Source organism: Amphiura filiformis, chromosome 1 (assembly GCF_039555335.1).
Source record: "Amphiura filiformis chromosome 1, Afil_fr2py, whole genome shotgun sequence".
Lineage (NCBI taxonomy): Eukaryota > Metazoa > Echinodermata > Ophiuroidea > Amphilepidida > Amphiuridae > Amphiura > Amphiura filiformis.
The window spans coordinates 48,721,299-48,738,462 of NC_092628.1; the positions used below are offsets into that span (position 1 = coordinate 48,721,299).

General features: G+C 34.7%; 1 protein-coding gene across 1 annotated transcript in view; it reads right to left on the reverse strand.

Moving 5' to 3' along the window:
* Positions 1–999: 999 nt before the first annotated feature.
* LOC140148221 (uncharacterized) overlaps positions 1,000–17,164 on the reverse strand; it is a 65,695-nt gene continuing 49,530 nt past the window's right edge. The window contains exons 3-10 of the mRNA XM_072170092.1: positions 10,967–11,008; positions 9,057–9,080; positions 8,407–8,436; positions 8,094–8,129; positions 7,598–7,633; positions 6,052–6,078; positions 4,912–4,953; positions 1,000–1,396 (exon numbers count right to left, since the gene is read on the reverse strand). Of these exons, the coding sequence (XP_072026193.1) occupies positions 1,242–1,396; positions 4,912–4,953; positions 6,052–6,078; positions 7,598–7,633; positions 8,094–8,129; positions 8,407–8,436; positions 9,057–9,080; positions 10,967–11,008 (392 nt within the window). The 3' untranslated portion in view covers positions 1,000–1,241. The remainder of the gene's footprint in view (positions 1,397–4,911; positions 4,954–6,051; positions 6,079–7,597; positions 7,634–8,093; positions 8,130–8,406; positions 8,437–9,056; positions 9,081–10,966; positions 11,009–17,164) is intronic.

Genomic DNA, 17,164 nt, shown 5'->3' on the forward strand with positions numbered 1-17,164 from the left:
TCGGTCCCAGGTACCGATGACTCTCTCTATCCTACCCTGGTGATGTAATAAATTGTATCAAACATAATAATTAACACTAAACAAATGTTCAGGGAACGATAGAAAGGGTCATCGGTACCTATATCGGGAAACCGATAGCACTATAGGACCAAATTAGACGTTGTGCCTAAGAGTGCTTTTATGCACAGCAAATTGTAACTTATTTATGTAAATTAATACATTTGTGACAACCAAAAATACATACATTTACAGAAGTCTATCATATATAGCAGTATTTACATTATTGTGGCCGAGCAAGAACAAAAATAAGATCTAATTCACAACCAGAATTATGATAATGACGTCATTGTATTCTGAGTATACAAATATGCGTATAGCACATTACACTTGCCATTGACCATCGCTCGCGCATTACTATGTAGCATGTGAAGCTATAATAGCTACTCGTACATTGCCAAAAAATATATTTATTCTCACATTATATTGCAGTTTTGTATGTATAAAAGAAGGGGACTTCGGCTGGTCAGTGTTAGCTAATTTTAATGTTTTCATTTTACGAAGACCGTGTTGAGATTTACTTTAAAACATGTGTAAGATTATTGAATCTTGAATACACAAAAAACTAATATCAGCATCAGTTTCTTTCTCTTTGGGTTTCTATAAAAAATAATTATTAGATGTATTAATCACGCTTTCGTGTAAATAATTTATGTAATGTTCATAACTACGAAGGTAGTTTGCAATAAGGTGATAAAAACTGAAAAGGGTTTATCTAGATCTATATTAGTACTACCTTAATCGGGACATAAAATATTCTTGAGTAGAAAATTATAATAAAATACACATTGATATTTAACAATTCTAATAGAGGTATTAGTACAAGAGTTCTAAAATTGCGGTTGCTCTTGACAAACTTTAGGATTTTACCCGGTCATCCTTTGTTTGGAAATACTCTCAAATAGAACAGCCAACGACTTAAATTCGTGCCTTCATTTCCTGAAATTAACGATAAATGGTACAAACAAAGACATTTACGAAAAAATATATAAACTTTTCTCGGACGTCATTTTTCTACTGATCTATTTGAGAATACCGACCGTTTGAAATGGATGAAGTTGTCCATGTAATTAGTCATGGTCTAAATCCATTGTGCAAGTATGAAACAGTTTCCACATTAGTTGAGTATCAAAAGGGAGGAATTGCTGTATTGAGTTCATAGTGGACAGAGGTTCAAATCCCTCTTATTCTTCTCCTTCTGAGTGTGACAGACAGTTGATGTTGGATTTGGTTCGTTGGCTGTTCAAACCGTTTACGCATGATTTGCTGAGTGTGCCTGCTCCTTTGCATTCAGTTTCGATCTTCTGAGCATATTGAGATACTACGCTGATCATGCAATCTGAAAATAAAAAAACAAAAATTAATTCCAAGTAATTGATTATTTTTTTGCATTCCCTCTAAAAATACATTTTGTTAGTTGGACTTTGCTTTCTCATTCGACACCCTTTTCGTGAAAATCGAACAAGAATTGACCAAGATATGCGCCTCCAAAAACCAGGCAGAACGGTAGTCAGTCGATGCCTATTATAGGTTTTAGAATACCTGTTTGATTCCAAGTTTGGAGAATGCCGATTATTTTGTTATCATCATTTTTTTTAATGTATTCCCTCCAAAAATACATTTTGTTAGTTGGACTTTGCTTTCTCATTCGACACCCTTTTCGTGAAAATCGAACAAGAAATGACCAAGATATGCGCCTCCAACATCCAGGCAGAACGGTAGTCAGTCGATGCCTATTGTTAAACAACACACACTCAGTCACTTAATTAGGCGCTTGAAACGATCGAATTCGGTGTTGAAATACCGGTAAGCTAAGTTTTTAGTTACACCTTTTTACTTCATAATTAATTTTCTCGGTCAAATGAAAGGCAATAATTTTCATTTCTTCGGTAAATGTCAGAAGAAAACTATAATGCTTGGTACTGTATATTTTTTCAAGCCCTGGTGTTAAACTTAGGTGTGAAATCTAGGTGTGCAAGATTTTCGATTTTCAAAGGCTTTATTTTGCCACGCGAGCTTTTTCTGGGGAAAACGTTTTTGCTTTTCAAAGTAACATAATTCGCTAACAAAAGATATTTTCCAACTTTCTAAAGCATATCATATAGGGCTATATATGTCATAGTATTGTCAGCATTTCGGTTATGATTGCACCATTTTTCAATTCCGACTATCAATTTTGTCAAAATCAACTCGCGAATGTACCCATGGATGGATGATTATGCAAGCCACAATAGAAATATCGATTATTTCTGCTGGTCATATTATACAGGGTGTCCCAGAATGATTTGTACCGTGTTTGCAAAAATAACTAAAAATAGAAGACGGGCAGTGTATCTATTTTTGATACCAGCATTATAATGTTGGACATGTCTCCTACTTATTCTGTTAATTTCAAAACGCTACCTTTATTTGTTTTGGCGTGGCATGCAATAATGTAAAATCGATGAAAAACGACTCGCATGATACGATTTTAAAAATGAAGAACGTGGGATGTTTGGCACAGCATTTCGACGACAACTACTGTTGGGGTTTGCGCCTTAAAGCTTGCCGGGCAGCTGCAATGTTCGCTCTAGTTCTTACAGTCTTACGAGCACCTGAAGCTTCACTCTGCCGATTCCTGACAGTTCCGTGCTCGTCAAACTTCTTTACGTTATACACTATCGTCTAATGAATCTTCTTTGCGTCTCAACATAGCTGCCGGTTTGCCAGTAAGTTTTTGAAAGAAATCCACGCTGCTGTACAGTAATTTGAGGAGCCGTCTTTTTTGTACCACAACCAGTTCGATCTCTGCAAGCATTTCAAATGACATGGGCCTCTCACCACAATAACTATATTTAAAACTACCGCCAAAGAGAGGATGGGATTAGGCCACAAATCCTTAATTCCATATAATGATTGCTTCGTAACGTCATAAATAATAGATAGATATCGGCTATTTAGTGGAAATATGAACAGGGCACAACTAAAATACCTGCATAACTTTTCCAAATAACTTTGTGCTGAACGGTTAGTAATGTTACAGATTTTCAAAATAGGTTGCGTTGTCAAAACTTAGAATTCACCATTTTTACGCAATCTTCTATAACTTCTACTAGAAACGTCCAATTTTTAAAATTTAAAAAATCTGAGAAAGCTAAATATATGTAAAACTTAAAATGCAAAACAATATGACCATTCAACATGCACTTCATACCGAAAAAATTCCATCTTTTCCGGTATAGATCATTCTGGGACACCCTGTAAATGAAGTACTGGGTGGACATTTTGGCAGTCGCAAGTGCAAAAAGGTGAAATCAAAACGGATTTCTGACAAAACTATAATATAGGCCTATAGACTCACACGATGTACCTTACAGAGGTGGGATATATCTTTCTTTAGCGAATTCTATTAGTTTGAAACGCCTATAAAAACGCCTAAAAAACTAAAAGACACAATTTCATGCCTAATTTTAACACCAGGATTTAAAAAAATGTACATCCAAGCACTATGTTTTTAAATTACATTACTGAAGGAAAAAACAAAAGTTGCAATTTTAATGGGAACGCATCGTTGTATACGCGGATTTAGGGTTTCTCTACCGGAAGTCAATTTGTGCCGAAATTCCTTCCCACAATGCAATAAGCGTTTTGCATAACAATAGATACAGTTCGGAGGTTAATCAATATTCTTTGTTATCTAATACGCATATTGCATTGTGGGAAGGAATTTCGGCACAAATTGACTTCCGGTAGAGAAACCCTAAGTACGCGTATTGCACACAAGCACCATGGGCCAATCAATAAAGCACACAATGTAACATACAGGCACAATTGAACCGTTAACATTGTAACTTTTGATTTGGGGGTTTAAGGGTTTGGAGGCATTATCTTGGTCAATTCTTGCTCGAACAGGGTGTCAAATGAGAAAGCAAAGTCCAATTAACAAAATAATATATTTCAGAATAATCCAAAAATTATCAGGTTGTTGAACAGCAAGGATGACTTTAACTGACGAGTTTCTTTTTGTGCCTGGTGTACATGGCGATGTTGATAGCGAGATGTTAGAGAAAATACCCCGTTTGGACGAGGATAAAAACATGATGATGGTGTAGAAGAGCACCACCAACGTTCAATTACTTCTCGAAATGTTGAACGTTGGCGCATCGTAATTTAATTTGAATTACTTGTTGAGCTTCATTGAACACTTTAAAGCGGAATACATATAATTTCATTATGAAGTGATTTAATAAAATAAGTGAAAATAATACCTCCAAAACTGTTCACGAGAACGTTAATGCTACAGTGATATAACTTATACATTCATGATTAGGTCTTCAATAGCTCAAATGTTACATGTTAATGTCGCATTGGAAGTTCAGGTTAATAGTTTTCCAATGTTTTTATTATACGTATACGATAATACGTATTGACGTTTTTCCAAGATTGGGACATTTTAGAATATCGCATACACTTACAAGGGTTTAATTCTCAACTATGCAGTGAATGTAAAGGAAGTTTTACCCTCTGCTCAACATCTAAACACTTATCTAAATTATATAGATCCTAAACACGACATGTGTTTATTGTACTAAACTAAGAAGTGTTTAGTTACAAACGTAACCACATAATATGTTTAGTATCTAAATACTTTGTTTATTCAATAGTTTTATGTATTTGATATAGTGTGTAGTTGTTGAACAGTTGAAAATTAAATACTTATAAGAGTTTAACTTTAAAAGTCTTACAAGGGAACACATCTAAGTTATTGTTCTTAACACTTAACACTCTCCAAGCGGTTCCACGCCATTATTTGTTCAATATTCAGTACAAACGTCCTACTTCTATTAAAAATGTGATGAACAATTTTAAACTTACCTGCTATTTTATCAATATTTGAAAGCGAAATCAATTCTGTTTCTGAAAATGAAAAAAATAACGACAAATTTCAGAATGGTCATCTTATTGAGTAACATCGTTTATGTAAGCATTTATGAAAAATCCAATAACATTTTAATTATAAAGAGCTCCGCGAAGTACAATACACTGTCACTGCTGCATTATCGTCTATTGAAGAGCGGCTCTTCGTGGACTTCGAAATACGTGGCTCACCAGTCATAATCTAAAAATCATCGGAAAGGTGACTTTCTTGTATAAATAACTCTTATTATACTTGTGATATGACTGTTTACTTGAATATAGTTATCATTCATTATCATGACTACTATGGCCTATCTAACCCGTTCTTCAAACATGCTTGTCCAAGGTGAATTGGCATGGCGCATCAACTACACTTTTTGGACACATCAATTGCACAGTTGAGCAAATCCTTTCTTTTAGTGTACAAATATACGTAAAAATCCAAATGGGGACCTCTTGTGCCAGACATGTGTGTAATATCTTTTCTACGTATGTAAATGCTGATATTGGGTGTCATTGACATTGACAAATAAGGGGGTCGTTGAGAAAAGGTGGTCTATTGGCATTTGTCAGGCACATGGCGCGTACGAATAGATGGGAGTGACCCCCCTCTTCAATGAAGTTTGTGAAGTTAGGATTTGGCCGTGTACGCTTTAAACTAAATTGATGTTGAAGGTACCAGTAGGATACACATGGGTTTTATTTAAACAGGTCACATCTGTGCTGTATTTTTAAGACACGGAGTCTGGAACTAACCACCTTTACACAAGTCTCAAATTAGACATAGACGCTTAGAAGGTAAACACTAGTACTTTGAATTCATTTAAGCAAAAGAAATCATCTAAAATACGTCTCCAGCGTTGTTCATATTTTCTACTAATCCACGATTTTTACCTGTTGACTACCATATTGATATTAAGTCTCTTCTAATTTGAAAGGCAAAATTTGCACAATGTGTTTGAGACAGCAGACAGTAGTTGTTCACAACATGAAAAAGATTGGGGTCTTCCGGAGAGTCGGTCTATTTTTTGGAGCGAAGGAGACCTAATTTCAGTGTATAATATAAACTCAATATCTCAACCAAAACTCAATACTTACCGGAATCTTTCTTGTCAACCCAAAATACTGCAAAAAATGGAAGGCAAGAACAAACAAATTAATATAATATTTCGGTTCATTATATTAAATATACACCCACTTAGGTAAGAAAGGTGCGGTCCCATATAGATACTGAAGGCTTTTAATCAGACGCAATGGTATCGCTGGTCACAATATTTAGTCAGATTTAATGAAAATGTCATTGCTCTCCTCAATGCTCATACAAGAAAACTTCAATATGAGGTGCAAAAATATTCACTAAATCGGAATAATTGGTGCGTGAAAACAGCACAAGTATTTTAATTCTTATCAGCTGCCTGCATCTTTTATCTCGGATTTAAGGTTAGCAACTATTTTAAACTGTTGCGATTTGGTCATTCACAGCATCTTGTGAATGGTAGTGAGCTTTGCATTGATCATTGCACTGATCATTTCATAGCGAGTGTGTAGAAGAATTCAGATATTACAGATATACTTTTGTAGGTCCTTTGGTTCTTGAGTTATGTTGTAAATAGCGCTGAAACAAACACTTTTGTAAAATGCAGATAACTCATTAACAACAATGAATAAAACAAGTTTTCTAAGTATATGATTTGTAGAATGAACTTTTGCAGGTGTTATTTTATTAATAATATATTGATTAAGTTAATGAGAATCAATTTTTTGGTTGCATTCACCAACAATACCTCGTCTACCCTTAAGACCTCGATCATTGAAATCGGTCAAGAAATAAAAGATACGGTGATCGCGGGCAATAATCACTTCGACACAATATGGCGATGTCGATGATCGATCAATACTTAAAGTGAAATAATGTTATTCCAAAAAAAATAGATGCACACCCCTTATACATGTTATAGAGGAGCTCGGAATTCCGGATTTTTTTGTCCAGCCATGATTGTTGGAAGAAATTCAGACTTTTAAAGTGTACAAATGCGAAAAAATCCAGCTGAAAGATAGTTCAAAGTCAGAAATTATCCATTTGAGTGGCCCATCTTGACAATTCCTATAGGCTATAGGGGGTGTGCACTTATTTTCTGGAATAGCCTATTATTGTGACCGCTCAAATAAGTTAATTCCTTTGAATTGCGTACGGCCTGTGAAAGCGGAGAGCTTGCGATTTCCAGACGTACGTAACATATGCCCGTGCATCTATTCAAAATCACTCTCATGTGACGGGATTTTGAATAGATGCATGGGCGTATGAAACGTATGTTTTGAAATCGCCAACTCTCTATAAGTGCAGAAAGGTAGTTTTCTGACTTGGGTCAGACTAAAGAAATCTTTCAGTCTTAGTTACTGGGTCTGGTCATTCTGTCTGATGCAATTGCGTACATATCTAAAGGGAACATCGCCTGATAAACATGGGATGCCGGATATTCTGTCCTCTCGTGTACAGCATCCCATTCGCATTCAGATCATGGGATACTGTTAAAAATTACATTTGTATACTCTACTACATGTACTTAGATTTTCTGATATCAACGATATCAATCCAAATAGGCTTTTGCATTGCATTTGCTGAATAAACATATTGAAAACTTACATCTCTTTTCTGGTGATTTCTTGTCTACCCAAAATACTGCAAGATGAAAAAAAGGAAAAACAAAAAATTAACTCACTAATCTGAGTGATTAAATTCATTCATTTTGTTTAATGTACAGTCACATCTATATAGACGAGGTGACAACAATCATGACAATACATTATAAACCAGGTAATAGTGACCTTATCGTATTTGGCGCGAATATTAAAATCACGTCGGGTCTTTAGTCAAATATTATTTGCGGTAAACTAATAACAAACTGCCGACCGACTGTTTAGTATGACGTCATATTCAGCCCATCTATTTCAATAGCTGTTCTCAAACAACTCACGCGTGTAGTTACATACTAATAATATTTGGCACTCTTAAACCTCAATCAACTATATTTATTTATTTATTTTGTGATTTTCAATCCCACAACAAATTATCAAAATTTCAAATTTAAATTAGGTACAATTAACTACCAGAAAAAAAGAAAAAAGAAAATTATGCTTACATCTCTTTTCTGGTGTCTTCTTGTCTACCCAAAATACTGAAAAAAAATACAAATACATACAGCTTAGAAACTGTCAGTGGTTACGGTGTATTAAAATGTATTATAGTGATTTCTCCTGATTGTGATTCTAAATTATGATGTACTATTTATACAATAATTGTTATGTATACAAAGGCACTATAAATTTTTTGTTTATCTTTGTTTCATAATAAATACACAGGGGAGGCACATTTTGAATATAATTGCAATTAATTTCTTTATTATTGATAGGTGATAGGAGTAATATATAAATAACATATAATTATAAACTTACGTCTTTTGTCTGGGTTGCTGGCATCTACATCTAGAGTTGGAAGAAAAGAAAGAATGCATATATCATGCATAAGTAAGTTAATATATAGGAGCAAAGTTGGCGGTTAAATTTAATGACTAATATCTATTCATGCAAAGTGATCTTTGGATTTTGTATGCACTCTGTACATGCATCGTAAAGTCAGCACTTAATGAGAAACATCAAAACAGCTTAGTCTTTGTCAGGGCAAGGAATTTAATGTGTACAGGCACCACACCAATTATTTCTTTTATACAGGGTGTTCAAATTTGTATTATGGTCACACATGCGGTCTTATATTAACCAAAACACATTGCATCTCTTTAAAATTATGTTTTACTTCCGGTTCGCAAACCATAGCTCATGCTTTAATTACTAACTATCGATCAATTAAATAATGATCAAATCGCCCGTTGGCCCACATTGTACTAAATTCCAGGAAATGTCACAATAACTGTTTTAATTAGTGCCTTGTGATAAGATTTTGAAGTAAATTCCTAAATACATCCGTGGTCTGTGCTGTGCACACAAGTGGTAAATAAATCACGCTGCTACATAGTCATAACAACAGAGAGAAGACCAACTTCTCATATTTAATACGAAAGAGAATGAGTGAATTATTGGAAACTCACCTGCTTTTTTGTCTACCCAGAAAACTGTCAGGAAAAAGAAAGAATAGAAAATGGTGGTAAGTATAATTATATTAATCAATATACATGTACACAACAAGATTGCTATTGCAGCCACCTGCACAGGTACACAAGGTACCTACACAGTACCATTGCGGCTACTGAACAGGACCCACTAGCAGTGGTACTGCGTTGGTATTACACTGATACCTCACTGGTATTGCATAGTACCTCGGCGGGATACCTATGCATCTGCAGCTACAATCTGGTAGAGTAGTGTAGGAATCTGGTAGTGTAGTTGTATTGTTTATCAAAAATTTCTTGTAATTCACGTTCACTATTACACAAAATACTTTACGGGCAGCTGTTAAATTCACCATACAATAGAGAAACATACACAAAATAAACCGTGACTAGGTGTGATTAGCACTATTGCATTTGCTAGCTGTCTGATGAAATTTACGCAGTTGACAACATTCATTTTTTGAGCAAAAAAGTAGTACATCGAAAAGACTACTTTTAAAAACGAAAACATTATCCTCCTTGCAAAGCGCTATTTTTAGTTCAAAATTAAGAGCTCTAATGGGTTTTTAATGTAAAAGAAGATGTATCAGAGTGTTGCTTGTCAGAATTTTACCAAAATGCATGTCTTTTAAAGGTTATATAAAAACGGAAAATTTGAAGGTTATACCAAAAAGGTGCCATAATAATAGCTTGATCGTTATCCACATGATTCGCTCCAAAGCGTATTAATGGAAAGTAAGGCAAGAAATCCCAGAAGAATTCCCTTAAGTGTATCTTCCAGGTAACCTAACAATACAAGGTCAATCAAATTTGCCAGAGATGTGCTCTATAATAGTATCAGGTGACTTCCGGTTTGCGTTTGCTAAAGGGTAAGATTACTGCGCATGAAAAGGCGGGAAATTATTTCGTCAAGAAGATGACTTCTACAGCTATATGGAAATGTTGCTAAAACTCCTTTCTCAAGTTTCACTTCTTTTTTCGTTCGATTTCTTCTTATTCTCCTCCTGCTGCTCAGTTTGATTAGTAGTTCTTTTCAAGGTTGTAATAATAAGTAACGGTATAAAACGTTTAAAATGGGTCAAAGGTACTTTGATATAGATATGGTATCTATTTCAAAGATTATTTTGCTTATTGGTGTATCAATGCAGTGATATACAGACTTTATCAAAATGATCGTTTTTGACACATTATTAAGAAAACATTAAAAATATGAAATTGACTCTAATTGGAATGTAAATTATACCAATTGAAACCGTATAAGTACTATTTACGTATTCTGTTAATTTTGTTGAAATTTGCCATTGCATTTTGGAGATATTATCCATTGAATGAAGAAAGGTGATATCGCCAACTTCACTTACATCAACACAAAATGATTCGTTCACTGCTCGCAAGATTTATTACACGAGTGATTTCACGGTATTAAGCAAGATGGTTATTTCTGTACTTTTATGGTCATATCACATTGTTATTACTAATGGGGATACGCCATCAAGCCAATTTTCTGACAAAATCGTGAAAAGAAGGCTTTCCTTCAAAAGGCAATCAATTTCTTCACCGAGTGTGCTATTCTCATAAGCTAAAATTGTTTTTAAACCTGACATTCTTAGCAATCATATACCTAAACAAACTTTCCAACAAATTTCAGTAACATAATTAAAATAATTCCTGAATGTTGAAAACAGCTTGAGAACAATCATTTTGATACAGTCTGTACTGAACTGAAACTGAAGCATAAACACATTAAATTAATCGGGCCTTTTCAACGTTTTATTTCCAAATACAAATCCAAACCAAATTATTACAAATAGATTTTGTCCTCTCACACCCCTGATATAATGATTGTACAAATATGACTCAGGTTGTTTGAATTAGAAATAAATACTTACGTCTCTTCGACCTGTCTGGTGCATCATATGAAAGGCTGTAAGCTGCAAATAACACAGAAAAAAATGCAATTTTTATTTTTTGGTTTGACTTAATGTAACATTGCGAGGTGCATATTAAATTCGTATAATTATGTTTGCCTTATCCTTGGTTGTTTACTTTTCATACAAACATCAACAGATATTCATTCAAGTGCAATTATTTTCTAGCTTATTTTGTTTCCCTTCTGTTAAAAGCAAAACAAGTTTGTTAAGAGTGGCTGCTTCCCAAACATATCCTCTCTCTACAAATCACAACTAAAACAAACAAACAAACAAACAGACAAAATATAAACAATTACTGCTGAATTCAAGTGGCATTGACTCAATACCAAACAAGATCAGATGGAATAGCGAGAAAAAGCCAAGTCAGAATTATGTAAAGTAAGGGATCACCCTGTAAAGTAAGATATATCACGTCATTTTGGTAACAATAATAATATGACGTGAGTCCCGCAAGTCCCAAGTGTATGCCCACAATTTCCTAACGAAGATTGAAGTGAATTCCAAAGTCAAACTCCAAGTTATCTTTATCGTAATAACTACAAGGGGATATAATTGATCCTCATTTATGCTTTCCAATTTTAATTAACATTTTGAGTCTTTCGTTTCGGAAACAAACAGTGTTCCGAATCTTAAACTTACAATTGAGAAAAGGGTTAACTTTGTACTTTCCATTAATGAATAAAACCAAACATGTCTTGGAGATATTTCAGGCAGATTTAAGGCGCTGTATATTTTTTACGTTTGAAGTGAAGTGTAAGAGTAAAAAATGTCAAACAGTTCTTTAAATATAAGTGAATGAACAAGTAACTAAGATAAGATCTTGCTTATGATGGTAGCAGTTCTTGTTACTGTTATTATTGCTGTTGTATTAATAGTATGGTTTGGCTTTTGGATCCATATAAAATATAGTGAACATATGTGTCATAAATAACATATCCTCAGTTTTATTTACCATTTAAACGTGTCGTACAATACTTAGCTCTCGCTATCTAAAATACTCCAATATCCGAACCCAATATGCAACAGATATTATCTATTTATATACATGTAAATAACTGCAGGCTACCTAATACCAAGTGTTACGCATTTCTTTAAGTATTCCTCACTAATACTCCAAGCATCAATTAGCAACTGTGAGTACCATTATTCTGTGACCCGTAGATCTTGGTTGGTACCTGAAGTACCCTATTCACTGCCTATGGAACCGTCCTTGCATCCTGGCAGAAGCACTGCATCTTATGGTTTACTTAAGCCCTCTCGACCCGTCCCCTTTTCTTCAAGAGGTTTATTTCGCATATGCGACTAGAAGGATTCAATAGAAATGAAATGAGATTTTCCCTGAACACGGATGTCTTTAACTTATTCCAATGTCTAGGCTACGAAAGTTAATGAAGTCCTTGTCAATAAAATAATACAGGCAGGTTTAAAGTTTATGATATGAATATGGCAAATCCCATGATAGAGCAAACCTCAATTTTTATATTTCTTCTAATAAACAACACTTGCGAGCCGCACTTTAGTTCCCCCAATCTTGTTGCCTGCGAACAGAGTTGTTTATTTTCCAATGTTTATACTCGGTTGTAATACTAAATGCTCTCACGAATACCGCATCTTTTGGAACCACAGAATGTTCAGTTAATGTTGCATTATGTTGTACTTTTTTTTTTTTTATTTGTATTTAAGAAATAAAGGGTAATGTAATATCCTTTACACCCAAATGTTTCCGGGGCAGAAAGGGCAGTAAAAACGTAAATAATGGGTGAGACGTTTTTTTTACTGCCGAGGAAACATTATTTGAGTGTAAAGCATAATGCTACACCATTTATTTCTATTATATTCCAGCAAAACTGTGCGATTTAAAGAGAAAATATCACTTTTTGTGCTCAAATATTTAAGTTGTTTACTTCAAGAGTAAACGCGTAAGTGCCGGCGAAATGACAGAGACAAATAAAATATTGTACGCGTATTAACCAAGCGTAATATTATGCGTAGAATGTGTTACGGCGCTCAACCCATTATTTAAGAAATAAAGGGTAATGCATTATCCTTTACACCCAAATAATGTGTCCGAGGCAGTAAAAACGTAAATAATGGGTGAGGAGCAGCCGAACCCATTATTTAAACGTTTTACTGCCGAGGACACATTATTTGCGTGTAAAGGATAATGCTGCACCCTTTATTTCTATTCTATTACCAGAAAATAGTGCAATTTAAAGAGAAAATGTCATTTTTTGGCACAAATATTTTAAGTTGTTTACTCCAAGGTGGAGCGCGTACGCGTAAGTGACAGCGCGTATCGCGGAAATATTGCACGCGTAACCAAGCGTAATGCTGTGCGTAGAATGTGTTACGGCGCTTGACCCATTATTGCAGAATAATGGGCTCTCACGTGACGCGTTTCAACAAATCACAGTGCGCGATTTTGAATAATGGGTCGTGGAGGTAATAGAATGCGAATATAGAGATGTCACGTGTTGTGTTTTAACAGATCACAGTGCACGATTTTGAATAATAGGTCGTCAAGGTAATAGAATTATTGATATTACGCGTAACTGTATTTCCATTTTGCCACTTTTCTCTATTTCATTGAACTGAATGTATTACAGCATGATTCCCCTTTAACAATCTTCAATTTGTATACGCTCACTATACAAATTAACCCTCGAGGTACATTAATATTTTACAAGATAAAAAATGAACACTCGATGTCTGCACTCAACTTACACGTGCAAAGGAATGGTTGTAACCGAAGCGAGTGATGTTCTCTCGCTAAATCAATACCCGTAAAATTGGGCTTTAATTTTCACTGCTTACTCTTTAAATTGACCCCAGAGGTATATCAATATTGTTCTCAAATACGAATTGGCTTTTCAATTAAATACACTGTCAAAATTTGCTAACATGTTGCTTTTGTGTGTAGTTAGAACTCAATCAACTATACATTAGGGATATCAGCACAATGTGGATGGATCTAGTTCAATCTGGTCTGGAATAATATTTTACTAGAGTGATGACACCGTTAATTAGCATGGGTGTATCTAATTCAAATCGGTTCTTATAGCGTAGTCCGTGTGAACTTTCCAAATATTCGATATGTTTTTGTTCATAGTAACGAATCATGAAAACCAAATTGTGTTATTGTCCCTATTTAACGTGCCAAACGATGAGGGCGATATAAAATATATTCTGCATTGCTTTGCGTTTTATTTTGAGCCGAATGAACTGAATAATGGACTGTTGTAATTTGACATCGAATTGCCGACAACATCAACAACATTAATTTATAATGCGCGTACATCTACAAAAATACACTTATGGCGTAAATGCATTGATATCAAAACAAAACAAGAAGACCAAACAACATAATATGTGAAACCAACAGCATTATATGATAAGCAATTGAAATGAGATGACTTTTAAGTTTCGACTATGAAGGAAACCATTGATTCGGAAATTCGGGTGCCGGTGCGAGATGGATAACAAATACAGTTCAAAACATTGGTTCTAGAATTTTCGATAAAAAACATTGTACATAATTTAATCTCAAACTGGTCAGAGTGTTAAAAAAGACAGATAATATCATGTGCGTAAAGTGTTAAAGTCCAATAGAAATGGGCTGAATACGGGACTAAAATGTAGGACACAGTTTGAAGCATTGTCACATCTTTGCACATTGCCGTAATGGGGTTTTGATTTTGGAATTGATTCTTAAACAAACTTTAATCTAGCACCTATTGTAAATAAATGTGTCGTTTTAATTACACATTACAACAGGAATAACACTACCAGAAGCATCACATTTAGACTCCGACGTAGATATCGATAACCCTTATATGAAATTAAGTATAACGATGTCGTGAAACATGTGGCAAATTCTAATCCTGATACGTTCAGCCGAGGAGCGATATTCACGTAAAGTCAATTAACTTTTCCATTTAGGTTTCATTTTGAAACATAATGCTTTGAACGAGGCTATATTCAGACGTCGTTTAAAAGTATTTTAATTTGCACTTATTTTTTCAAACTAATAAAAAACTATCTGTAACTATTGGACCAATACTAGACACGTGTATGTTCATTTAAATACATATTTCATGTTTATTTCATGTAAGGTACGATGAATTGCATATGTTTTTTAAATACCCGGTACCCTTTTAACATCTGTCGCCAGGAGCTGAACTCCCTCGCACGTATAGCGTTAAGACACGCAGGATTCAGTGCAACTTGTTGAAACGTTACGCGTCGAGTTCGTCGAGCAGAGTGACTACTAATATTATACGGTGAATGATAATGATTGAAAATCTACATCTATTTAAAAAATGCTCATCGATCAACGATAGACAGTTAGTTTTGAAGAGAGTCCTAAATTATTTTAACATCCGTTAATTGCGTATTCATCATTAACATCTTGAACGCATAAAAATGCATACTACAGCATACAGAGTTTTGTTACACATTCCGTGTAAATGATATACAGGAAGGAAATGATTTGCTTCTTTTAAATAGAAAAGCAATGGAAAGGAAACTCTGTTAAGTCCGATTCAGACTCCAACGCGGCCGTCCACGCTTGTGATTGGCTGCTGGAAATCAAGGTCGGCATTCGCTATGGAAGAATGAAAACAGGACAGCAACACTTACATTGCAATCGCGATAAAGTATATTTTTCGTGCGATGTTGTTGTGTAAAAATCCATCGCAGCATCACGCGAAGTTGAGATGTGATTTCAACATGTGTTGTAATTTTAGTTACATTCGCTAAATGTAACATAAAAATCGATGTTAACACAATACATATCGAAAGCTTCGTTAATGTCACCAGAAATGACCATAGTCACAGACTGGTGCGGTTGCCAAACGTCTCTTCAGTTCATAATTACTAGCTTTTGATTACGGTCGTAACAAGAACTAGACACACGATCTCATTTAAAGAGCAGATACTGCTTCACTCATGAATGCTACAGGCATTTTATGACATTGCCTATGTAAAGTTAGCTTCAGTACATTCTAAGGGTTAATTTATAAACAGTTTTAATACAAAAAAGAGTGAGATATGAATTGCATTTAGAGATGTGGTATTGTAGGATTTATTGTTGGGCATTGCAGATCCAAGTTTCATGCCGATGAATTTTTTCATTCGCTTTTGTTTTTGGTTTTATCCTTTCTACATGCCATTAAACATTTCTAATAGATAATAAAGGTATTGTTTTTAGCCGCTGTCGTGTATCTATCGTCGCATATAACACGGGCGAAATCATTATTAAAACAACGAGGCGAAGCCGAGTTGTACGCCAAATTTTTCAATCTTAAACACTTCAATTCAAATAAAAATATCATAAGCATGATAAGTATACCCAATTTTAATCAAATAAAATCCTACATTTTACAAGGAATTACTTAGGGCTAAAAATCGATCATTCCCGTTGTTGCTTTGCGCCTCCGATTGGATCAAATAGCGAGTACGCGTATCGCGTCGCTGAACACGCGCTGAACAAGGGTAAAGAATCAATAAGATTGCAGGAACGTTCTTAATTGCCTGTTATGTCATTTCTTATTACATAATTTTATGTATAGTACTCTTCCGTAGTGAAATACAATGTCATCCATTGGCAAAATGAAAAGCTCACCCCTGCATGCGACTGAACTATATATCAACTTATCAAGGATCCTAAAATCGTAGACCTTGCGACCATCTTGTATAACAGTGTATTGATATTTGAGCGATATCATACCTTAAAGGTGGTGAAATACAATGTCATCCACTGGCAAAAATGAAAAGCTCACCCCTGCATGCGACTGAACTATATATCAACTTATCAAGGATCCTAAAATCGTAGACCTTGCGACCATCTTGTATAACAGTGTATTGATATTTGAGCGATATCATACCTTAAAGGTGGTCAACCTCGGAGTAAATAAACATTAAACTTGATATCAAAAAACTTAATCTCAATCCAGGTGTATTCGATTGACAACCATATTGATTGAAGTGTCTTGGTAGAACTTTCGTTACGAGCTATGAATTAAGGCTTTCCCTGCGTGTGCAGACTGTCGTTTTAAATAAGGAGATCGAGAGTGACGTATTTAATATGTCAGTGGGTAGGGTATTCTAAAGGAATTCCAGTTTGCCTTTCTTTACAAGGAGGGAATTTCGAAAACG